This window comes from Salmo salar, chromosome 10, assembly GCF_965601325.2.
Source record: "Salmo salar chromosome 10, fSalSal1, whole genome shotgun sequence".
Taxonomy (NCBI): Eukaryota; Metazoa; Chordata; class Actinopteri; order Salmoniformes; family Salmonidae; genus Salmo; species Salmo salar.
The window spans coordinates 45,907,501-45,932,797 of NC_138300.1; the positions used below are offsets into that span (position 1 = coordinate 45,907,501).

Below are 25,297 nucleotides of genomic sequence, written 5' to 3' on the forward strand. Positions count from 1 at the left end.
TGTTTGATTGCCTGGTGGATGGAATAGCTACACTGTTTGTATTCGGTCATGTTTCCGGTCGCCTTGCCATGATTAAAAGCAGTGGTTCGCGCTTTCAGTTTTGCGCAAATGCTGCCATCTATCCACGGTTTCTGGTTCAGGAGAGTTTTAATAGTCACCGTGGGTACAACATCACCAATGCACTTGCTAATAAACTCTCTCACAGAATCAGCGTATACATCAATGTTGTTGTCTGAGGCAATCTGGAACATATCCCAGTCCACGTGTTCGAAGCATTCTTGAAGCATGGAATCAGATTTGTCGGACCAGTGTTGAACAGACCTAAGCACAGGCGTTTCCTGTTTTAGTTTCTGTCTATAGGCTGGGAGCAACAAAACTGAGTCGTGGTCAGATTTGCCGAAAGGAGGGCGAGGGAGGGCTTTGTATGCATCGCGGAAGTTAGAGAAGCAATGATCCAGAATTTTGCCAGCCCGGGTCGCGCATTCGATATGCTGATAACATTTAGGCAGCCTTGTTTTCAGATTAGCCTTGTTAAAATCCCCAGCTACAATAAATGCAGCATCAGGATATGTGGTTTCCAGTTTACATGGAGTCCAATGAAGTTCTTTCAGGGCAGTCGAGGTGTCTGTTTGGGGGGGATAAACACGGCTGTGATTATAATCTAAGATCATTCTCTTGGTAGATAACGCAGTCTGCATTTGATTGTAAGGAATTCTAGGTCAGGTGAACAAAAGGACTTGAGTTCCTGTATGTTGTTATAATCACACCACGACTCGTTAATCATAAGGCATACACCCCCGCCATTCTTCTTACCAGAGAGATGTTTGTTTCTGTCACAGCTGTCTTCAAAAATGGACCAAGGCGCAGCGGGTATGTGGATACTCTTTTTTTTTCATTCAAAAGAGTAAAGCATCCACCGGACAAAAACAATATACAAGACAGGAACAGTCTTGCAGGCACACAAAACGCAATGCAAAAACAACTACCCACAACCCCAAAGAAAAACACACACTCCTATATAGGACTCCCAATCAAAGGCAACTCAACACACCTGCCTTCAATTGGGAGTTCTAATCACCAACACAACACTTAACACACAAAAAACCTGCCACGTCCTGACCAAAACTAATACAAGTCAATAACACAATAGAAAAATGTATGTACAGTGTGTGCAAATGTAGTAAGATTAGTGAGGTAAGGCAATAAATTGGCCATAGAGGCGAAATAATTACAATTTAGCATTAACACTGGAGTGATAGATGTGCAGATGATAATGTGCAAGTAGAGATACTGGGGTGCAAAAGAGCAACAACAAGAAATATAACAATATGGGGATGAGGTAGTTGGGTGTGCTATTTACAGATGGGCTGTGTACAGGTACAGTGATCGGTAAGCTGCTCTGACAGCTGACGCTTAAAGTTAGTGAGGGAGATATAATTTTCCAGCTTCAGTGATTTTTGCAATTCGTTCCAGTCATTGGCAGCAGAGAACTGGAAGGAAAGGCAGCCAAAGGGGGTGTTGGCTTTGGGGATGACCAGTGAAATATACCTGCTGGAGCGCGTGCTACGGTTGGGTGCTGCTATGGTGACCAGTGAGCTGAGATAAGGCAGGGCTTTACCTAGCAAAGTCTTATAGATGACCTGGAGCCAGTGGGTTTGGCGACGAATATGTAACGAGGGCCAGCCAACGAGAGAATACAGGTCGCAGTGGTGGGTGGTATATGGGGATTTGGTGACAAAACGCATGGCAATGTGATAGACTGCATCCAATTTGCTGAGTGGAGTGTTGGAGGCTATTTTGTAAATGACATCGCCGAAGTCAAGGATCGGTAGGATGGTCAGTTTTACGAGGGTATGTTTGGCAGCATGAGTGAAGGATGCTTTGTTTTGCGAATTAGGAAGCCGATTCTCGATTTAATTTTGGAATGGAGATGCTTAATGTGAGTCTGGAAGGAGAGTTTACAGTCTAACCAGACACCTAGGTATTTGTAGTTCTCCACATATTCTAAGTCAGAACTGTCCAGAGTAGTGATGCTAGGCGGGCGGGCGGGCGGGAGCAGGCAGCAATCGGTTGAAGAGCATGCATTTAGTTTTACTAGCATTTAAGAGCAGTTGGAGGCCACGGAAGGAGTGTTGTATGGCATTGAAGCTCGTTTGGAGGTTTGTTAACACAGTGTCCAAGGAAGGGCCAGATGTATACAGAATGGTGTCGTCAATGGTGTCATCAATGAGCAAAGTAATCAGGCGGTTTGTATGTGGCTGCTATGAAAGTGAACTATGTTTGCTTGTGACCAGTGGTGTATTCATTCCACCGATTCTCTTGAAAAACATTTCTTAAAACAGAAACAAACGGAACGAAACAGAATCTCTCGTTCGCAACTGTTGGAATAATGATTACATCCTAGATCAGCTAGATGCAGGCAAGTGTGTGCAAGGCGGTATTGAATGTGTCACTGTTTGTGACCTTGATTACTCAAATTTATGCACCTATGTTGTAAACGTTGATTCCTAGGCTAGGATGTAGCAACCTCATGATGGGTATAGGGAACATTTGAGTATCATGTAGTAGCTTAACTTATTGATGTTACATTGAGCTGGGTGAATGGAATATGAATGACAGTGATCCAATATGCTTGCTGTAATATAAATAAGGCCATGCTCATAAAAAAAACAATTGTCCTCCCTCATCTTAAAACGGCAACGACCGCCACTGATGGCTTCAGGACTGCAGATCCAGCCCAGGCTATTTTAGCAGGAGAAGCAGGTGTTGTGTTGCATCGTCGCATGAGGCCAGCGGTGCTGTAGCGATGCAGATAAGCAGCCTCTGACTGGATGCTGGAGCGTGTGCACCCTGACTCCCCTTGTGAAGCAGATCGTTACAGTAGACACTAAACAGACTTGCTAGTATCTTGGTGAGGGTAGGAGAGGTGCGGTAGATGTACACATACACAGGTGCATAGGCTACTGTATTCTGTGCCCTGCCAGATACACACAAAAACACAAGCATGCATTGGGCCAGGAGAGCTACAGCTGCCCTTGGCTGTATTACATTAGAGACATTAGAGCTGTGCTCTAACAGTAAGTGAGTCTCCTGTGCAATACCTCACACACTCAGCAGTGTGGTCACAACACAGCAAAGCAAACCACTGTAAGTGGGTTAAACCCCTGTGGCCATTGCATTACAGCTCTCCTCTGTGCCGGTCTCCCACTTATCATCCCGTTTATATCGGTCACCTAGATAACCCTAGCTCAACCCAGGCCACGATGGGGTCATGTGACTCCTTAGGTTTCAATATGTACTCATCATGACCAGGGATGGGCAAAAATCTGAAAATGCTAATACAAAATATCACAAAGATCAAAATAAACAAAAAAGTATATGTTTTATGTATTTAATTAAAATATATGTATTTTGTATTTTGACATACAAAAATACATTTGCAAGTAGCCGGCCAAACAGCAACAACGTCTGCTAAATGATCAAAATGTAAATGTGAAAATGCAGATACCAAAATGAAATGCAAAGCACTCTGGGGATTATTATTGACCTTGTTCTGGGGAGGAGCTCATTAGAATAATAAAAAGAATGCTTTGCAACTGTTCATTTTTACATATACAGTGACTTCAGAAAGTATTCATACCCCTTGACTTATTCCACATTTTGTTCTGTTACTGCCTGAATTCAAAATGGATTAAATATATTTTTATTCTCACCCATTTACACACAATACCTCATAATGAAAAAGTTAAAACAGGTTTTTATAAATCTTTGCAAATGTATTGAAAATGAAATACAGGAATCTAATTTATTGTACATAGAGTAAGTATTCACACTTCCGAGTCAATATATCTTAGAATCACACCTTTGGCAGCGATTACAGCTGTGAGTCTTTCTGGGGAAGTCTATAAGAGCTTTGCACGCCTGGATTGTATAATATTTGCACACTATTATTTTTTTAATTCTTCAAGCTCTGTCAAGTTGGTTGTTGATCATTGCTAGACAGCCATTTTCAAGTCTTGCCATAGATTTTCAAGCCGATTTAAGTCAAACTGTAACTAGGCCACTCAGGAACATTCAATGACATCTTGGGAAGCAACTCCAGTGTATATTAGGTTATTGTCCTGCTGAAAGGTGAATTTGTCTCCCAGTGTCTGTTGGAAACCAGACTTAACCAGGTTTTCCTCTAGGATTTTGCCTATGCTTAGCTCTATTCTGTTTCTTTTTATCCTACAAAACGCCCTAGTCCTTGCCGATGACAATTATACCCATAACATGATGCATCCACCACTGTGCTTGAACATATGAAGAGTGCTACTCAGTTATGTGTTGTTGGATTTGCCCAAAACATAACACTTTGTATTCAGGACATAAAGTTACTTTTTTTGCAGTTTTACTTTAGTGCCATATTGCAAACAGGATGCATAGTTGGGAATAATTTTATTCTGTACAGGTTTCCTTCTTTTCACTCTGTCATGTAGGTTAGTATTGTGGAGTAACTATAATGTTGTTGATCTATTCTCAGTTTTAAAATCACCATTGGCCTCATGGCGAAATCCCTTAGAGGTTTCCTTCCTCACCAGAAACTCAGTAAGTAAGGACACCTGTATCTTTGTAGTGACTGGGTGTATTTATACACCATCCAAAGTGTAATTAATAACTTAACCATGCTCAAAGGGATACCCATCTACTTATAGGTGCCCGTCTTTGCGAAACAAATGTGGAAAAGGTCAAGGGGTGTGAATATTTTCTGAAGGCACTGTACATTCATATTTAGTTCATTTAGCAGACACTCTTATCACACCATAGTACCATGCAAAGTCAGTCTGCCTGTCACAACTGCATTTGGTCTAGGGAACATGGTGTTGGGTGAAAGAAAACTTGTGTGGTTGATTAAAGGGTTTTTCTCTTCTTGAATTTTACCTCAATAATTACACAGAATCTTAATTGGAATATCAGACATAAACTGTATCAGACTTCAGAGGCAAAGTTTAGAAATTCACAGGGTATGCAAATAGTCTGGGTAGCCATTTGACTAGATGTTCAGGAGTCTTATGGCTTGGGAGTAGAAGCTGTTTATAAGCCTCTTGGACCTAGACTTGACGCTCCGGTACCGCTTGCAGTGTGGTAGCAGAGAGAACAGTCTATGACTAGGGTGGCTGTAGTCTTTGACAATTTTTAGGGCCTTCCTCTAACACCGCCTGGTATAGAGGTCCTGGATGGCAGGAAGCTTGGCCCCAGTGATGTACTGGGCCGTTCGCACTACCCTCTGTAGTGCGTTGCGGTCGGAGGCTGAGCAGTTGCCATACCAGGCAGTGAAGCAACCCGTCAGGATGCTCTCAATGGTGCAGCTGTATAACCTTTTGAGGATCTGAGGACCCATGCCAAATCTTTTCAGTCTTCTATTCTCTGACCTCCTCCCTATAGGCTGTCTCGTTGTTGTCGGGGATCAGGCCTACCACTGTTGTGTCATCAACAAATTTAATGATGGTGTTGGAGTCGTGCCTGGCCGTGCAGTCATGAGTGAACAGGGAGTACAGGAGGGGGCTGAGCACGCACCCCTGAGGGGCCCGTGTTGAGGATCAGCGTGGCGGATGTGTTGTTACCTACCCTTACCACCTGGGGGTGGCCCGTCAGGAAGTCCAGAATCCAGTTGCAGAGGGAGGTGTTTAGTCCCAGAGTCCTTAGCTTATTGATGAGCTTTGAGGGCACTATGGTGTTGAACGCTGTGCTGTAGTCAATGAATAGCATTCTCACATAGGTGTTCCTTTTGTCCAGGTGGGAAAGGGCAGTGTGGAGTGCAATAGAGATAGCATCATCTGTGGATCTGTTAGGACAGTATTCAAATTGGAGTGGGTCTAAGTTTTCTAGGATAATGGTGTTGATGTGAGCCATAACCAGCCTTTCAAAGTACTTCATGGCTACAGATGTGAGTGCTACAGGTCGGTAGTCATTTAGGCAGGTTACCTTAGTGTTCTGCTTAAAACATTTTGGTATTACAGACTCAGACAGGGAGAGGTTTAAAATGTCAGTGAAGACACTTGCTAGTTGGTCAGCGCATGCTCGCAGTACACGTCCTGTAATCCGTCTGGCCCTGCGACCTTGTAAATGTTGACCCGTCTAAAGGTCTTACTCACATCGGCTGCAGAGTGTGATCACACAATCTTCCGGTACAGCTGGCGCTCTCATGCATGTTTCAGTGTTATTTGCCTTGAAGCGAGCATAGAAGTAGTTTAGCTCATCCGGTAGGCTCGTGTCACTGCGCAGCTCTCGGTTGTGCTTCCCTTTGTAGTCTGTAATGGTATGTAGGCCCTGCCACATTCGACGAGCGTCAGAGTAGGTGTAGTACGACTCGATCTTAATCCTGTATTGACGCTTTGCCTGTTTGATGGTTCGTCGGAGGGCATAGCGGGATTTCTTATAAGCTTCCGGGTTAGAGTCCCGCTCCGTTTAAGCGGCAGCTCTAGCCTTTAGCTCAGTGCGGATGCTGCCGGTAATCCATGGCTTCTGGTTGGGGTATGTACATACGGTCACTGTGGGGACGACGTCATCGATGCACTTATTGATGAAGCCAATGACAGATGTGGTGTTCTCCTCAATGCCATTGGAGGAATCCTGGAACATATTCCAGTCTGTGCTAGCAAAACAGTCCTGTAGCTTAGCATCTGCTTCATCTGACCTCTTTTGTATTGATCTAGTCACTGGTGCTTATACTGCTTGTAAGCAGGAATCAGGACGATGGTATTATGGTCAGATTTGCCAAATGGAGGGTGAGGGAGAGCTTTGTATGCATCTCTATGTGTGGAGTATAGGTGGCCCTGAGTTATTTTTCCTCTGGTTGCACATTTAACATGCTGATAGAAATTTGGTAAAACTGATTTAAGTTTCCCTGCATTAAAGTCCCCGGCTACTAGGAGCGCCGCCTCTGGGTGAGACTTCTTGTTTGCTTATGGCGGAATACAGCTCATTCAATGCTATCTTAGTGCCAGCCTCTGACTGTGGTGGTACAGTGAGGGAAAAAAGTATTTGATCCCCTGCTGAGTTTGTACGTTTGCCCACTGACAAAGAAATGATCAGTCTATAATTTTAATGGTAGGTTTATTTGAACAGAATAACAACAACAAAAAAATCCAGAAAAATGCATGTCAAAAATGTCAAAAATGTTATAAATTGATTTGCATTTTAATGAGGGAAATAAGTATTTGACCCCTCTGCAAAACATGACATAGTACTTGGTGGCAAAACCCTTGTTGGCAATCACAGAGGTCAGACGTTTCTTGTATTTGGCCACCAGATTTGCACACATCTCAGGAGGCTTTTTACTTTTTTCCCTCACTGTATGTAAACAGCTACAAAGAATATAGATGAAAACTCTCTCGATAGGTAATGTGGTCTGCAGCTTATTATGAGAAACTCTACCTCAGGCGAGCAATAGCTCGAGACTTCCTTAGATATCGTGCACCAGCTGTTGTTTACAAAAATACATAGACCGCTGCCCCTTGTCTTACCAGACGCCGCTGTTCAATCCTGCCGGTGCATCGTATGTTGATATTGTCCTCGTTCAGCCACGACTCCGTGAAGTATAAGATGTTACAGTTTTTAATGTCCTGTTGGTAGTTTAATCTTCCCAATAACTCGTCAATTTTATTGTCCAAAGATTGCATGTTTGCTAGCAGAATTGAGGGGAGTGGGGGTTTATTCGATCGCCTCCGACTTCTCAGAAGGCAGCCAGCCCTCCGGTCTCACCTCCTCTTCACGCAGATCACTGGGGTTGGGGCCTGTTCCCGAGGGAGCCGTATATCCTCCGCCTCGGGCTCGTCAAGAGTCGTGAAAGAAGAAAAAGGATTCTGCTAGTCCGTGGTGAGTAATCTCAGTCCTGATGTCTAGAAGTTATTTTTGGTCATGGCCTGTTTTTCCTGGGTGAAATTAATCCCTGTGTATCAGCAGTGCTCTGAGTATCTGGCACAATGAACTGCTATACATTATTCACACAGGAGAGGAGAGACAAACAGAAAACAGAGGAGAAGAGGAAGAGAGCAGAACAGCAGAGCACACAGGGGAAAATGTGAGAAGACAATAGACAACAGAAGATTTGTGACGTTCAAGTGAAGAGTGGTAAGGAAAGAAAAAGGATCAGTGGTGTAAAGTACTTAACCTGTTGGGGATAGGGGGCAGTATTTGCACGGCTGGATAAAAAATGTACCCGATTTAATCTGGTTACTACTCCTGCCCAGTAACTAGAATATGCATATAATTATTGGCTTTGGATAGAAAACACCATAAAGTTTCTAAAACTGTTTGAATGGTGTCTGTGAGTATAACAGAACTCATATGGCAGGCCAAAACCTGAGTAATAACCAGATTAAATCGGGTACGTTTTTTATCCAGACGTGAAAATACTGCCCCCTATCCCAAACAGGTTAACAATGTCTACACTGTATTTCTGATCAATTTGATGTTATTTTAATGGGAAAAAAAGTAGCTCTTCTTTCAAAAACAAGGACATTTCTAAGTGACCACAAACTTTTGAACGGTAGTGTACATGTAAGTAGGGGTAAAGTGACTATTCATAGATAATAAACAGAGAGTAGCAGCAGTTTAAAAAAAGGGGGGGGGGGGTCATTGCAAATAATCTGGGTAGCCATTTGTTTAGCTGTTTCGCAGTCTTATGGCTCAGGGGGGAAGAAGCTGTTAAGAAGCCTTTTGGACCTAGACTGGGCGCTCCCGTACCGCTTGCCGTACAGTAGCAGAGAGAACAGTCCATGACTAGGGTGGCTGGAGTCTTTGGCAATTCTTAGGGCCTTCCTCTGGCACCACATGGTAGAGGTCCTGGGTTTTATTTTATTGAAAAAAAAATATTTCACCTTTATTTAACCAGGTAGGCCAGTTGAGAACAAGTTCTCATTTACAACTGCGACCTGGCCAAGATAAAGCAAAGCAGTGCGACAAAAACAACAACACAGAGTTACACATAAACAAACGTACAGTTAATAACACAATAGAAAAATCAATGTACAGTGTGTGCAAATGTAGAAGATTAGGGAGGTAAGGCAATAAATAGGTCATAGAGGCGAAATAATTACAATTAGCATTAACACTGGAGTGATAGATGTGCAGATGATGATGTGCAAGTAGAGATACTGGGGTGCAAAAGAGCAATGAGGATCTGAGGACACATTCCAAATATTTCAGTCTCCTGAGGGGGAACAGGAGTTGTCGTGCCCTCTTCATGACTGTCTTGATGTGTTTGGACCATGATAGTTTGTTGGTGATGTGGACACCAAGGAACTTGAAGCTCTCAACCTGTTCCAATACAGCGAGAGAATAGGGGCGTACTCGGCCCTCCTTTTCCTGTAGTCCACGATCATCTCCGGTCTTGATCACGTTGAGGGAGAAGTTGTTGTCCTGGTACCACACGGCCAGGTCTCTGACCTCCTCCCTATAATGTCGGTAATCGGGCCTACCACTGTGAACAGGGAGTACAGGAGGGGACTAAGCACACACCCCTTAGGGGCCCCCGTGTTGAGGATCAGCGTGGCAGATCTGTTGTTGCCTACCCTTACCACCTGGGGTGGCCCGTCAGGAAGTGTCTTGAGTGTTGGAGTGTGCTACTGGCTAAAAAACAAGCGTGTGTGTGTGTGTGTGTGTGTGTGTGTGTGTGTGTGTGTGTGTGTGTGTGTGTGTGTGTGTGTGTGTGTGTGTGTGTGTGTGTGTGTGTGTGTATGGCAGTGTTAACGAGAGAGTGTGTGGACAAGGCGTGAGGCTCGAGAGGCCTGCTCACTGTCAGACAGTACAGAGGCCCCTTTGTGTGTCTGGTGAAGACGCCTGTGCAGAAATACTCTCTCTCAGGACCCAGCGGTGCCAAACTCGACAGCCTCTCTCTCCTTCATTCCTCTCCCCCGCCTGTCCTTCATCCCTGTACACCCCTTCTACTGTTCCTCCCCTTCTCTGTTTTCACTCTAGTCTTTTCTATCAGCTATCTGATTAGCTAATATTTTATCTCAGATATAGATACAGTTCAAAGAATACCTCTCATTATAAACTGGGTGGTTCGAGCCCTGAATGCTGATTGGCTGACAGCCGTGGTATATCACACCGTATACCGTGGGTATGACAAAGCATTTATTTTTATTGCTCTAATTAGGTTGGTAACCAGTTTATAATAGCAATGAGGCACCTCGGGCTTTGTGGTATATGGCCAATATACCACGGCTAAGGGCTGTTCTTGGCACGACACAAGGCGGAGCCACATACCACAGCCCCTCGTGCCTTATTGCTTAAGTGTATAACAGTGGCAATATAGTCTAAAGTGTTATCTCATTGTTGCTGTAATGTAACTGTAGAACCATAGCGGTGTATCTCTGTGTGTGTAATCAGCCCGGGCATTGTTACTCCATTCCATGTTTCACAGCTCAAGGAACCCCGGCAACCAGGGGATGACATGTAAAGATCTCAGCTGGGTGTTAACACAGTCTCCTCCTCTCATACTAGAGCCTAGCAGGCACACAAAGCGCTACTAGGCTCAGTCTCAGAGCGCTATACGGTAAGAAAGTGGCACTTCCTGGATCCTCATTTTGTAGGCTAAGAACAAACCTCACATTTGCATCTTCAAAGTCATAAAAACATGGTAATTTAAGATACACTGTATATTAAAATGCATACGTGTTTCAGAGTGAATTTACCTACCATATGCCGGTATTCAACTAATTTGACGGCCAAGAAGAAGCACGACGCTGAAAATTTCCAACTGTTTCATTAGAACTACACACATGAACTACAACTCCCACCACCTGTATATCTCTCATAAGTAGACAGCTTGCCTTTTCAACAAAAAAAAAACATTTTTTTTGCATTTTTAAAAAGTACTGGCTGGCAATGGTCAGTAAAAAAAAACTTTGTAATCTAATTTACCACCCTATGAGTCAGTCTAGCATGGGAGCCAGACCTGGGTCAGACTTAGGTGGGAGGGGAGGCAGTGATATTTCTAGCCTTAGACAATAGACACCATTGCATAGACCCACATAAAAAATACTTCAGTTTACTATAGAATACTAATGTACTTAATATAGAATTCTGTAGTAAACTGTAGTATACTGTAGAATACTATACTACACACTGTAGAATCTCTCGGTCATGTGTACAGTCATGGCCAAAAGTTTTGAGAATTACACAAATATAAATTTTCACTAAGTCTGCTGCCTCAGTTTGTATGATGGCAATGTGCATATACTCCAGAATGTTATGAAGAGTGATCAGATGAATTGTAATTAATTGCAAAGTCCCTCTTTGCCATGCAAATGAACTGAATCCCCCAAAAACATTTCCACTGCATTACAGCCCTGCCACAAAAGGACCAGCTGACATCATGTCAGTGATTCTCTCGTTAACACAGGTGTGAGTGTTGACGAGGACAAGGCTGGAGATTACTCTGTCATGCTGATTGAGTTCGAATAACTGACTGGAAGTTTCAAAAGGAGGGTGGTGCTTGGAATCATTGTTCTTCCTCTGTCAACCATGGTTTCCTGCAAGGAAACACGTGCCGTCATCATTGCTTTGCACAAAATGGGCTTCACAGGCAAGGATATTGCTGCCAGAAAGATTGCACCTAAATCAACCATTTATTGGATCATCAAGAACTTCAAGGAGAGCGGTTCAATTGTTGTGAAGAAGGCTTCAGGGCACCCAAGAAAGTCCAGCAAGCGCCAGGACTGTCTCCTAACGTTGATTCAGCTGCGGGATCGGGGCACCACCAGTGCAGAGCTTGCTCAGGAATGGCAGCAGGCAGGTGTGAAGGTGTCAAGAAGGGCAGCAAAGAAGCCACTTCTCTCCAGGAAAAACATCAGGGACAGACTGATATTCTGCAAAAGGTACAGGGATTGGACTGCTGAGGACTGGGGTAAAGTCATTTTCTCTGATGAATCCCCTTTCCGATTGTTTGGGGCATCCGGAAAAAAGCTTGTCCGGAGAAGACAAGGTGAGCGCTACCATCAGTCCTTTGTCATGCCAACAGTAAAGCATCTTGAGACCATTCATGTGTGGGGTTGCTTCTCAGCCAAGGGAGTGGGCTCACTCACAATTTTGCCTAAGAACACAGCCATGAATAAAGAATGGTACCAACACATCCTCCGAGAGCAACTTCTCCCAACCATCCAGGAACAGTTTGATGACGAACAATGTTTTTTCCAGCATGATGGAGCATCTTGCCATAAGGCAAAAGTGATAACTAAGTGGCTCGGGGAACAAAACATCGATATTTTGGGTCCATGGCCAGGAAACTCCCCAGACCTTAATCCCATTGAGAACTTGTAGTCAATCCTCAAGAGGTGGGTGGACAAACAAAACCCCACAAATTCTGACAAAGTCCAAGCATTGATTATGCAAGAATGGGCTGCCATCAGTCAGGATGTGGCCCAGAAGTTAATTGACAGCATGCCAGGGCACTGCAAATATTGAGTCTTTGCATCAACTTCATGTAATTGTCAATAAAAGCCCTTTGACACTTATGAAATGCTTGCAATTATACTTCAATTATCTGACAAAAATATCTAAAGACACTGAAGCAGCAAACTTTGTGGAAATTAATATTTGTGTCATTCCCAAAACTTTCGGCCACGACTGTAGTACTTAGTATTTAATTTTGTTGTATACTGCAGAATAGTATAGTAAATACTTCAGCATTCTCTACAAAGAAAATCTGTAGTAAATACTACAGAAATATCTACAAAAACACAACAACAAAAATAACTATACTAAATACTACACTTTAAATTTGTCCTTTCCCCTCCCCCATTTCCCAATTTGTGCCCCCCGTAAGTGAGAAACCTACATGCCAAGTATAGGCCCTATATTGTGTTCCCTATGGTTATAGAAAAAGAGCAGAAGCTATGAACTCCTCATTCAGAACCCAGTCCTACCTACCTACAGGTTATGAAACATTTGCTCTTTAGTATTTCTCCAGTAGGCTTCCACTTCAAGTGCCAAACATAATAAAACAAAAACACTTTAGTAAATACTACAGTCATGTCCACAAAAATACTACAATAAATACTACAGTCATGTCCACAAAAACACTACAGTAAATACTAGTCATGTCCACAAAAACACTACATTAAATACTACAGTCTGCAAAAACACTACATTAATTACTATAGTACATACTACTCTTTTTGTATACTACATTATTTATACTATAGTATAAACGGACATACACTTAAGTCAGGTCTCCCTTGTAAAAGAGGTCTTCAGTCAGCAAAAACACTACAGTGAAAACTATAGTATTCCTAACATAGTATACATTATAGTATGTTTTCATATGTGGAGATTAGCTATAACAGAGCTATTGGCAGGGGCAGGGGCATGTCAACTTACCCCAGCCTATCCCCTTGCCAGAGCCAGGGGATAGGTAGTGTTCTGGGATCAGGAAAGGTACAGGGAAAGGGGATGGGGGTGGTTGTTGGGACTTACGTGGCCACCTGGTGCATTACTTTGGTGGAGGTGTCCTTTAGAGTGTCCTTCAGGTTATCCTTGAAGTTGCTGAAGAACTTGCCGGCTCCGCCCTTCACCATGTCCAGCAGGCCTCCGCCATAGTTTGCGTCCATATCTGGAGATGGAGGACCTTTACAATTAAGAATGAAAGGAGAAACACACAGAAACACACTGAGAATGTAGACAGAGACAGAGCGAGACAGAGCGAGACAGACGGAGTCAGACGGAAAGGAGACAGATGGAGACAGACATGTAGATGCATGTAGAGACACACTATATGCAGTACAGCACAGACAAACAAATATAACAACATGGGCGCAGAGACAACATACAACATATACAGTAACAAGCACACTAACTGGACTGATAAACTGCTGAAGAAAGAGAGCGAGAGAACTGCAGTCAACTGTGGTACTGTGCTACTTCAAGAGAAAGCACTCCTCTTGGACCTCACCCAAGTCCTATATCTGACTCAGCAACCTGGTCTAAGCACACTCCTCCCTTCTCCATCCCATCCATCTGTACAAAGCACGTGGCACCGAGCTCCCACTGCCACTACCACCACCACCACAACTATTACCACTACCACCACCACCACTACTACTATCACTACCACCACTACCACTACCACCACCACCACTACTACTATCACTACCACCACTACCACTTCTACCACCACCACTACCATTATCACTACTTGCCAGCTCAGCCCTCCACCATGTCCAGCAGCAACCCTCCTCCATTGTTGGCGTCCATATCTGGAGATGGAGGACATGGTCAGGTCCCCCTTATAAAAGAGGTCTCCTGATCTCACTTGGATTTCCTTGATAAATAAAGGTTATTAAATAAAAATAAAAACTACAACCATCACTACTATCATTAACACAAACCTCAGAGCCTCAACACACAGTGTTCCGCTATAGAAGGTCTTTGACAGTAGTTATCAAGTGCTGTAGCTCTATGGTCTTTACAGAGCAATTTAAATCTAAGAGCTTATCAATCAAGCAAAGGACAGCTTCAAGTGGGTGATTAAGCCTGAGCAGGGGCTCCATTCTGGCATCTAGGAGGCACCTGAGTGTGCACTGACTGAATTCCTTTGAATTGATTGCAACACATTTAATGGAGTCTCAGAAGACAGTAAATCCATCATGTTGGTAAAAGGGACATTTTATGGGAATTCCTACTGAAATGGAGTGCTGCCTTTATGTCCTGATAAAAGTGTGTGTGTGTGTGTGTGTGTGTGTGTGTGTGTGTGTGTGTGTGTGTGTGTGTGTGTGTGTGTGTGTGTGTGTGTGTGTGTGTGTGTGTGTGTGTGTGTGTGTGTGTGTGTGTGTGTGTGTGTGTGTGTGTGTGTGTGTGTGTGATAGTTGTGTGGGGAAAACAGCTTTACCATACCACACAAAGGCATCCACGCACGCAGACACACACAGTTAGAGTGAGAGTGATAGCCAGCAAGCCTCTTTTCGAGACACAGGCACTTGAGACTGTCGACAGGATTCATTCAGCAATCTCATTGTGAAACGCCACTGCTAAATGAGAGAGATTGCTAACCTTCTCCAACACACTGATGATGCAGAAATATGTCTCTCCCTCTTCTCCTTCAACTCTAAATTCAGACTGCCAACACTCCTAAGAGGTGTCTGGTATCTGACAGGCAGAATTATTTCCAATTCCACCTGAATATGCTTGTGTTTAAAGCCAAGTTGAGTAAACACAGCATTCTATATCCTAAATGAAGTGCGTGATCGAGTTCTCATTCCTAATTCTAAGGGTGTGATCGAGTTCTAATTCCTAATTCTAAGGGTGTGATAGAATTCTAATTCTTAGTTCTAAGTGTGTGATAGAATTCTAATTCTTAGTTCTAAGGGTGTGATAAAATTCTAATTCTTAGTTCTAACGGTGTGATAGAATTCTAATTCTTAGTTCTAAGGGTGTGATAGAATTATAACTCTTAGTTCTAACAGTGTGATAGAGTTCTAATTCCTCATTCTAAGGGTGTGATAGAATTCTAATTCTTAGTTCTAACGGTGTGTTCTAGTTCTAGTTAAGCAAGTCGTGTGTCCGCGACATGGCTGGTTTTCCCTTTGTAATCCATGATTGTCTCTAGACCCTGCCACATAGAGCTGAAGTAGGAAGTTTACATACACCTTAGCCAAATACATTTCAACTCAGTTTTTCACAATTCCTGACTTTTAATCCTAGTAAATATTCCCTGTTTTAGGTCAGTTAGGATCACCAATTATTTTAACAATGTGAAATGTCAGAATAATAGTAGAGAGAATTATTTATTTCAGCTTTTATTTATTTCATCACATTCCCAGTGGGTCAGAAGTTTACATACACTCAATTAGTATTTGGTAACATTGCCTTTAAATTGTTTAACTTGGGTCAAACGTTTCGGGTAGCCTTCCACAAGCTTCCCACAATAAGTTGGGTGAATTTCGGCCCATTCCTGCTGATAGAGCTGGTGTAACTGAGTCAGGTTTGTAGGGTTTCTTGCTCGCACACGATTTTTCAGTTCTGCCCATACATTTTCTATAGGATTGAGGTCATTGCTTTGTGATGGCCTCTCCAATACCTTGACTTCGTTGTCCTTCAGCCATTTTGCCATAACTTTGGAAGTATGCTTGGGGTCATTGTTCATTTGGAAGACCCATTTGCAACGAAGCTTAACTTCCTGACTGATGTCTTGCGATGTTGCTTCAATATATCCACATAATTTTCCTCCCTCATGATGCTATTTATTTTGTGAAGTGCACCAGTCCCTCCTGCAGCAAAGCACCCCCACAATATGATGCTGCCACCCCCGTGCTTCACGGTTGGGATGGTGTTCTTTGACTTGCAAGCTTCCCTGTCACGACATCCGCCGAAGTCGGTTCCTCTCCTTGTTCGGGCGGTGCTCGGCGGTCGACGTCGCCGGTCTTCTAGCCATCGCCGATCTACTTTTCATTTTCCATTGGTTTTGTCTTTGTTTCCCACACACCTGGTTTTCATTTCCCAATTACTGGTCATGTATTTAACCCTCTGTTTCCCCCATGTCTTTGTGTGTGATTGTTTATTGTTCAGGTCGGTACATTTCCGGCTGTTTTTTCCGGGTGCTGTTTTCACCCGTGCTTTATGGCAACCGTTATTGTTCGCACATTGGTATGTGTACTGTGTGCTTTTTCTTAAGTTGTTCACTCGTCTCTGCTCTGACTTACGGACCCTGGCCGCTGGCGTGGGATGGAACGACAGGGCCCTGATCGACCACTATCGTTGCAGTTTGCGCGAGGACGTCCGTCGGGAGTTGGCCTGCAGGGACACCACCCTCACTTTCGACCAGCTAGTGGACCTGTCCATTCGGTTGGATAACCTGCTTGCTGCTCGCGGACGTCCAGATCGGGGTCTGTCGGTTCCATCCCCCAGCACCACCGCTCCGACACCCATGGAGCTGGGAGGTGCTGCACTTAGGGAGACTGGAGGAGGTTCCGTTTCATGCACCATCAGTGGCCGCAGTGGGCACACTGCCGGTCGGTGCTGGGGAGGTTCCTCTGGGAGTCGAGGCAGCTCTCGCGTCACCCCAGGTGAGCCGGCAACATGCTCACCCAGAGCTCTCTGTTGCCTACATGTTTTTGAACATTACTTTTCCTGAGTTTTCCCCACATTCCCAGCATAAGGCGCACGTCGATTCAGGCGCAGCTGGGAATTTCATTGACAGATCATTTGCCCATAAATTAGGGATCCCCATTGTTCCTGTGGATATGCCCTTCCCAGTTCACGCCCAAGACAGTAGACCATTAGGGTCCGGGTTGATTAGAGAGGTCACCACGCCCCTGGGCATGGTGACGCAGGAGGGTCATAAGGAGAGAATCAGTCTCTTCCTTATTGATTCTCCTGCATTTCCCGTGGTGCTAGGCCTACCCTGGTTAGTCTGTCATGATCCCACTGTTTCGTGGCAACGGAGGGCTCTCACGGGGTGGTCACGAGAGTGCTCGGGGAGGTGTTTAGGGTTTCAGTTGGTGCTACTACGGTGGAAAGTACAGACCAGGTCTCCACCGTGCGCATTCCCCCTGAATATGCCGATTTGGCTCTCGCCTTCTGTAAGAAGAAGGCGACTCAATTACCACCCCATCGACAGGGGGATTGTGTGATAAATCTACTGGTAGACGCCGCACTTCCCAGGAGTCATGTGTATCCCCTGTCACAAGCGGAGACGGCGGCTATGGAGACATATGTCTCTGAATCCCCGCGTCACTGGTACATTCGGTCTTCCACTTCACCCGCCTCCTCGAGTTTCTTTTTTGTGAAGAAGAAGGAGGGAGGTCTGATGAGTGGAAGACGGCGTTCAGTACCACCTCAGGGCATTATGAGTACCTCATCATGCTGTACAGGTTGATGAATGCTCCATCAGTTTTCCAAGCCTTTGTAGACGAGATTTTCAGGGACCTGCATGGGCAGGGTGTAGTGGTGTATATTGATGACATTCTGATATACTCCGTTACATGCGCCAAGCATGTGTCCCTGGTGCGCAGGGTGCTTGGACGATTGTTGGAGCATGACCTGTACATCAAGGCTGAGAAATGCCTGTTCTTCCAGCAGGCCGTCTCCTTCCTAGGGTACCGCATTTCCACCTCAGGGGTGGAGATGGAGAGTGACCGCATTTCAGCCATGCGTAATTGGCCGACTCCCACCACGGTAAAGGAGGTGCAGCGGTTTTTAGGGTTTGCTAATTACTACCAGAGGTTTATCCGGGGTTTTGGCCAGGTGACGACTCCCATTACCTCACTGCTGAAGGGGGGTCATGTACGTTTGCAGTGGTCGGCTGAGGCGGACAGGGCTTTTGGTCACCTAAGCGCTCTGTTTATCTCCACTCCCGTGCTGGCCCATCCGGATCCTTCTTTGGCGTTCATTGCGGAGGTGGACGCGTCCAAGGCTGGGATAGGAGCGCTCGGGCATGCCACCGAAACTACGCCCCTGTGCTTTCTTCTCGAAGAAATGCAGCCCGGCGGAGCAGAACTATGATGTGGGGGACCGGGAGTTGTTGGCTGTGGTGAAAGCCTTGAAGGCGTGGAGACATAGGCTTGTGGGGGCTAAACACCCTTTTCTCATCTGGACTGACCACCGCAAACTGGAGTATATCCGGGCAGCGAGGAGACTGAATCCTCTTCAGGCAAGGTGGGCCATGTTTTTTACCCGTTTTGTGTTTACCCTGTCCTACAGACCAGGTTCCCAAAATGTGAAGGCAGACGCACTATCCTGGCTGTATGACACAGAGGAGCGGCTCATGGATCATACTCCCGGCCTGCTGCCTGGTAGCGCCGGTCGTGTGGGAGCTGGATGCGGACATTGAGCAGGCGTTACGTACAGAGCCCGCTCCCCTCCAGTGTCCAGCTGGGCGTCTGCACGTTCAGTCTGCTGTCCGCGACCGGCTGATCTATTGGGCCCACACGTCACCCTCCTCTGGTCATCCTGGTATCGGTCGGACGGTGCGCGGTCTTAGTGAGAAGTACTGGTGGCCCACTTTGGCTAAGGACATGAGGGTTTATGTTTCCTCCTGCTCGGTGTGCACCCAGTGCAAGGCTCCTAGGCACCTGCCCAGAGGTAAGTTACAACCCTTACCCGTTCCACAACGGTCGTGGTCGCACCTGTCGGTGGATTTCCTGACCGATCTTCCTCCCTCTCAGGGTAATACCACGATTCTGGTCGTTGTGGATCGTTTTTCTAAGTCCTGTTGTCTCCTCCCTTTGCCCAGTCTCCCTACGGCCCTACAGACTGCGGAGGCCTTGTTTACACACGTCTTCCGGCACTACGGGGTGCCTGAGGATATAGTGTCTGATCGGCGTCCCCAGTTCACGTCCAGGGTCTGGAGGGCGTTCATGGAACGTCTGGGGTTTTCACCCCGAGAGTAACGGGCAGGTGGAGAGAGTGAACCAGGATGTGGGTAGGTTTCTGAGGTCTTATTGCCAGGACCGGCCGGGGGAGTGGGCGGCGTTCGTGCTCTGGGCAGAGATGGCCCAGAACTCGCTCCGCCACTCTTCCACTAACCTCTCCCCCTTACAGTGCATACTGGAGTACCAGCTGGTTCTGGCGCCTTGGCATCAGAGCCAGATCGAGGCTCCTGCGGTGGACGACTGGTTCAGGCGCACGGAGGAGACATGGGACGCCGCTCATGTTCACCTTCAGCGGGCCATGCTGCGCCAGAAATCCAGCGCAGACCGTCACCGCAGTGAGGCCCCGGTGTTCGCACCAGGGGACCGGGTCTGGCTCTCGACCCAAAACCTGCCCCTCCGCCTGCCCTGCCGGAAGCTGGGTCCGCGGTTTGTGGGGCCATTTAAAGTCCTGAGGAGACTGAACGAGGTATGTTACAGGTTACAGCTTCCCCCCGATTACCGTATTAACCCCTCGTTCCATGTGTCTCTCCTCAGGCCGGTGGTGGCTGGTCCGCTCCAGGAGTCTGAGGTGCGGGAGGTTCCTCCGCCCCCTCTGCACATCGAGGGGGCACCGGCGTATTCAGTTCGATCTATACTGGACTCGAGGCATCGGGCAAGGGGCCTTCAGTACCTCGTGGAGTGGGAGGGGTATTGTTCGCACATTGGTATGTGTACTGTGTGCTATTTCTTAAGTAAAGTGCATTGTTCACTCATCTCTGCACTCCTGCACCTGACTTCATGTAGCAGCTACACCCACCGCCTGACGCTCCCCCTTTTTCTTCCAAACATAACAATGGTCATTATGGCCAAACAATTCTATTTTTGTTTCATCAGACCAGAGGACATATCTCCAAAAAGTACAATCTTTGTCCCCATGTGCAGTTGCAAACCGTAGTCTGGCTTTTTTATGGCGGTTTTTGAGCAGTGGCTTCTTCCTTGCTGAGCGGCCTTTCAGGTTATGTCGATTATAGGACTAATTTTACTGTGGATATATATGCTTTTGTACCTGTTTCCTCCAGCATCTTCATAAGGTCCATTGCTGTTGTTCTGGGATTGATTTGCACTTTTCGCACCAAAGTACATTCATCTCAAGGAGACAGAACGCGTCTCCTTCCTGAGCGGTATGATGGCTGCGTGGTCCCATGGTGTTTATACTTGCATACTATTGTTTGTACAGATGAACGTGGTACCTTCAGGCATTTGGAAATTGCTCCCAAGGATTAACCAGACTTGTGGAGGTCTTCAATTATTTGGCTGATTTCTTTTGATTTTCCCATGATGTCAAGCAAAGAGGCACTGAGTTTGAAAGTAGGCCTTGAAATACATCCACAAGTACACCTCCAATTGACTCAAATTATGTCAATTAGCCTATCAGAAGCTTCTAAAGCCATGATATCATTTTATGGAATTTTCCAAACTGTTTAAAGGCACAGTCAACTTAGTGTATGTAGACTTCTGACCCACTGAAATTGTGATACAGTGAATTTATAAGTGAAATAATCTGTCTGTAAACAATTGTTGGAAAAATTACTTGTGTCATGCACAAAGTAGATGTCCTAACTGACTTGCCAAAACTATAGTTTGTTAACAAGAAATTTGTGGAGTGGTTGAAAAACGAGTTTTAGTGACTCCAACCTAAGTGTATGTAAACTTCCAACTTCAACTGTACGTCTACTTCAACTGTACCGTCTATCTGGTTTGGGTAGGTTTTAATAGTCACAGTGGGAACAACATCCCCTATACACTTCCTGATGAACTCATTCACTGTGTCCGTGAGTAATATCCTCGGAAGCGGTGGATGGTGTGCACGTCTCCTGAGTCAGACTAGAAGTCCATTCTGAATACCTCTTCTCCGCCAGCAGCATCTTGGAGCAGCCTCTGGGATAAGTTCAGTTGCCCTGGGGGGTACGAACAAAGGATGCAATTCGGGAAAGTCGTATTCCTGGTCATAATGCTGGTGAGTTACCGCCACTCTGATATCCAAGATTTCTTTCCGTCTGTATGTAAATACACAAAAAAAACATTGTGGGCTAATAATGTAAGATATAACATACAAAAAAACAAAATACTGCAAAGTTGCTTAGGAGCTAGAAGGGCTTCCATGTCTGTCGGCACCATCTTATATTGGGCAGGTAGCATTCTCCTGTTATCCACCAAACCCAGATTCGTTGGCCAGATGGTGAAGCATGATTCATCACTCCAGGGAACGCATTTCCACTGCTCGAGAGTCCAATGGCGGCAAACCATTACACCACTCCAGCCGATGCTTGGCATTGCGCATGGTGAGCTTAGGCTAGTGTGAGGCAGCTCGGCCATGGAAACCCATTCAAGACGATTCTGTGCTTCCAACTTTAGTGGCAACAGTTTGGGGAAGGTCCTTTCCTGTTTCAGCATGACAATGCCCCCGTGCACAAAGCTAGACCCACACAAAAATGGTTTGTCGAGATCAGTGTGGAAGAACTTGACTGGCCAGCACAGAGCACAGAGCTCTGACCTCAACCCCATCTAACACCTTTTGGATGAATTGCAACACCGACTGCGAGCCAGGTCTAATCGCCCAACATCAGTGCCCGACCTCAGTAATGCTTTTGTGGCTGAATGGAAGCAAGTACCCGCAGCAATGTTCCAACATCTAGTGGAAAGCCTTCCTAGAAGAGTTGGGGCTGTTATAGCAGCAAAGGGGGGTCTAACTCCATATTAATGCCCATGATTTTGGAATGATATGTTTGACAAGCAGGTGTCCACATACTTTTGGTAATGTAGTGTAATTATAAAATGAGTGAAAGACTTTTCCTTCGAAAATGTTTATTAAATATGTTAAAAGCAGCTTTTCTGTGTTGGAATGGTGTGGGCATACCCAACAACAGAATGGTGTGGGTGTAATCTGGTCATTAAAAATATTCATGTGAGTAGACTGCTGATTGGTCAGCTCAGACAATGAGGCGGGATATATGCAGGAAATAGAAAACATTTTTTAAACAGTCTATTTGAGATACAAGTTTGTAGGGTTTTTTAAGTGTTTTTTCTCCAACTTATGCACTGGCCACAAATACGAGTCAACAACATTATTTGGGTATGAGTTAACAGAATATGAACTTTTAAAAGTGAAGTTTTCACTGGACAGTTGCTTTAAGACTCATTGTACTTCTTGGGCATTACTTAGCATCCTCCTTCAGACTATTTAACCAGTCAGCTTGTCCCTCTTTTAATGCTAGAGGAACACTTCAAAGCCTCCTCCACAGCCATCCCTTAGAGTTGGTTACTGCTCTCTGAACTCCGACCAAAACGCCCCCCTCTCACTCTCCTCCTGTTCATCCTTCCATCCTCCCTGCTCCAGTCAGGCACCTCTGATGTGAGAGAAAGGCCCAGTCAGAGAGCCGCTGGCCCAGAAAGAGATTTGGCCCCGGTCAGAGAGATCAATACAGACACAGTCTCAATGTGCCTCTCTCTCTCCTTCAACAGCCCCAACCTTCATCCTTTATACCTTCTATCCGGTGCAGGGTGAATAGGACAGACAGAGCGAGACAGAGAGAGACAGCGAGAGACAGCGAGAGACACAGACAGACACAGAGAGACACAGACAGACAGACAGACAGACAGACAGACAGACAGGACAGACAGACAGACAGACAGACAGACAGACAGACAGACAGACAGACAGACAGACAGACAGACAGACAGACAGACAGACAGACAGACAGACAGACAGACAGACAGACAGACAGACAGACAGACAGACAGACCTGTGTACTGCAGTAGTGACATGTGGGCCTCTGTTGTGGATCAAACAGGAACAGGAACTTTCCCAACAAACAGGCTCTAAGCTCTTTATTATAGATGCTGCTGATAAGACAAGAGTCTATGATTAATCTGTCTGGAAGGGACAGGCAGCTTGACATCAATAGTGACTATGTGGGAGATAGACACCCACAAAACATAATTGATATAGCAGCAGATATGCACAATACTAAACTCCACCCAAAAACTATATTTTGCCATTTGTTTCATTAGTCCATTGTTGACATGTTCCCAAAATGTTTTGCTTGTCAGTAATCAAGAAATGTAACTTCCAAATACAGAAATGATCCCTGTATGATGCACAATTTTCCTTTAAGACTTAAATATTTACAGCGGACTGAAGTGACGTCATCCAGCCATCTATTTATCACTTAATGTCAGTAAAACAGCTCTAATGTAAGAGCGCTGCCCTGAAGTTGGGGAGATGGGGAAGTTTGCATTTCCAATGGGAAATTTCTCACATAATATACATTTTCTGATGCTAAGCTGATGGTGCCTGGTGGTCTCACCAATCCCTTTCAAACACACTGGAGATTTACAGTACATAAACCAGGGGTAGGCAACCCCAGTCCTGGAGTGCCGCATCACCTGGAAGACCAGATGTGTTGAATTTAGTCAATCACTGAACTGATCAATTAGCTCAGTTGGTCAGCTGTGGTGCCTAGTTGGAACAAAATCCTGCAGTTCCTGCAGCTCTCCACGAAGAGTGTTACCTACCCATAACATAGACTCTGCTATGTGGGAAGACAATGGGAAAACCTCCAATGCAGTCTCAGACCCTAACCACTAACCAAACACCTACTACTTAGGTGCAACATGTCTATCCACCTGTCTCTGTGTCTGCCTCTGTGTCAGTTGGTCAGTCAGTCGTTCAGTCTGCTTGTGTGCTGGCTTGCCTGCCAAACACGACTGACCAGATGGAGATGGGAGTCTGCAGAGCTCTGATGTTTACTGAGCTACACTGCACAGACACACAGAGAAGCAGAGGGAGCAGGAGATACAGACCACATACAGCCAGCCAGCCAGCCAGCGCAGGCAGACTCACCTGACACTCAGCCATCTCAGAGGTCTATGTCCCCCTCTCCCTCCTCCCCTCTCCTCCCTTCTCTCTCCTTTCCCCTCCCCTCCACATCGTACACTTCCCCTCAGCTCAGATAGATTCAGTACCTAAGGCCAGGTCTTTCAGTGCACTGCAGTGAGCTGTGGATATATCCAACCTGGTCTCAGAGCATTTCGTACTATTCTGTACATAAATCTGAGACACTCCATTTAGTATATGTTACATTTGATATGGTTTCAAAAGACAGATGGTTACTTAAGGCAAAAACAAAAGGAGGGTGGGCGTATAATGCAAACATCTAGCAACCCAAAGGTTGAGAGTTCGTATTTCATCATGGACAACTTAGCATTTTAGCTATTTAGCACATTTTCAACTACTTACTATTTGTTTGCTACTTTGCAACTACTTAGCATGTTAGCTAACTCTTCACCTAACCGTAACCCTTTTAGCTAACCCTTCCCCTAATCCTAACTTTAACCAAACTCCTAAACCTAACCCTAACCCCAAGCCTAGCTAATATTAGCGAGCTAGCTAATGTTACACACCTAGCCATCTAGCTAAAATTCGTAACATTTGATACGTTTTTGCAAATTCTTAAAATATTTAACATTTTGCAAATTCGTAACATATTGTACGTTTTCCAAATTTGTAACAAATCATACGAAATGGGTGATGGACTTCCACAAATGAATACATACCAGACGACACGTGATATATCATACTCAATGAAGTGTCTCAGATTTACAGTGGCAAGAAAAAGTATGTGAACCCTTTGGAATGACCTGTATTTCTACATAAATTTGATCTGATCTGATCTTCATATAAGTCACAACAATAGAAAAACATAGTGTGCTTAAACTAATAACACACAAATTATTGTATTTTTATTGTCTATATTGAATACATCATTTAAACATTCCCAGTGTAGGTTGAGAAAAGTATGTGAACCCCTAAGCTAATGACTTCTCCAAAAGATAATTGGAGTCAGGAGTCAGCTAACCCGGAGTCCAATCAATGAGACGAGATTGGAGATGTTGGTTAGAGCTGC

The 25,297-nt window shown here is 45.1% G+C and overlaps 1 protein-coding gene across 6 annotated transcripts in view; it reads right to left on the reverse strand.

The window, feature by feature from the left end:
- dnajc6 (DnaJ (Hsp40) homolog, subfamily C, member 6) overlaps positions 1–25,297 on the reverse strand; it is a 75,480-nt gene that overhangs the window by 41,530 nt on the left and 8,653 nt on the right. For 5 of the 6 annotated variants that reach the window (XM_014123415.3, XM_014123412.3, XM_014123409.3 and 2 more), the window contains one exon: positions 13,462–13,612. In XM_014123415.3, the coding sequence (XP_013978890.1) occupies positions 13,462–13,612 (151 nt within the window). The remainder of the gene's footprint in view (positions 1–13,461; positions 13,613–25,297) is intronic. The other variant, XM_014123411.3, reaches the window with a different exon arrangement.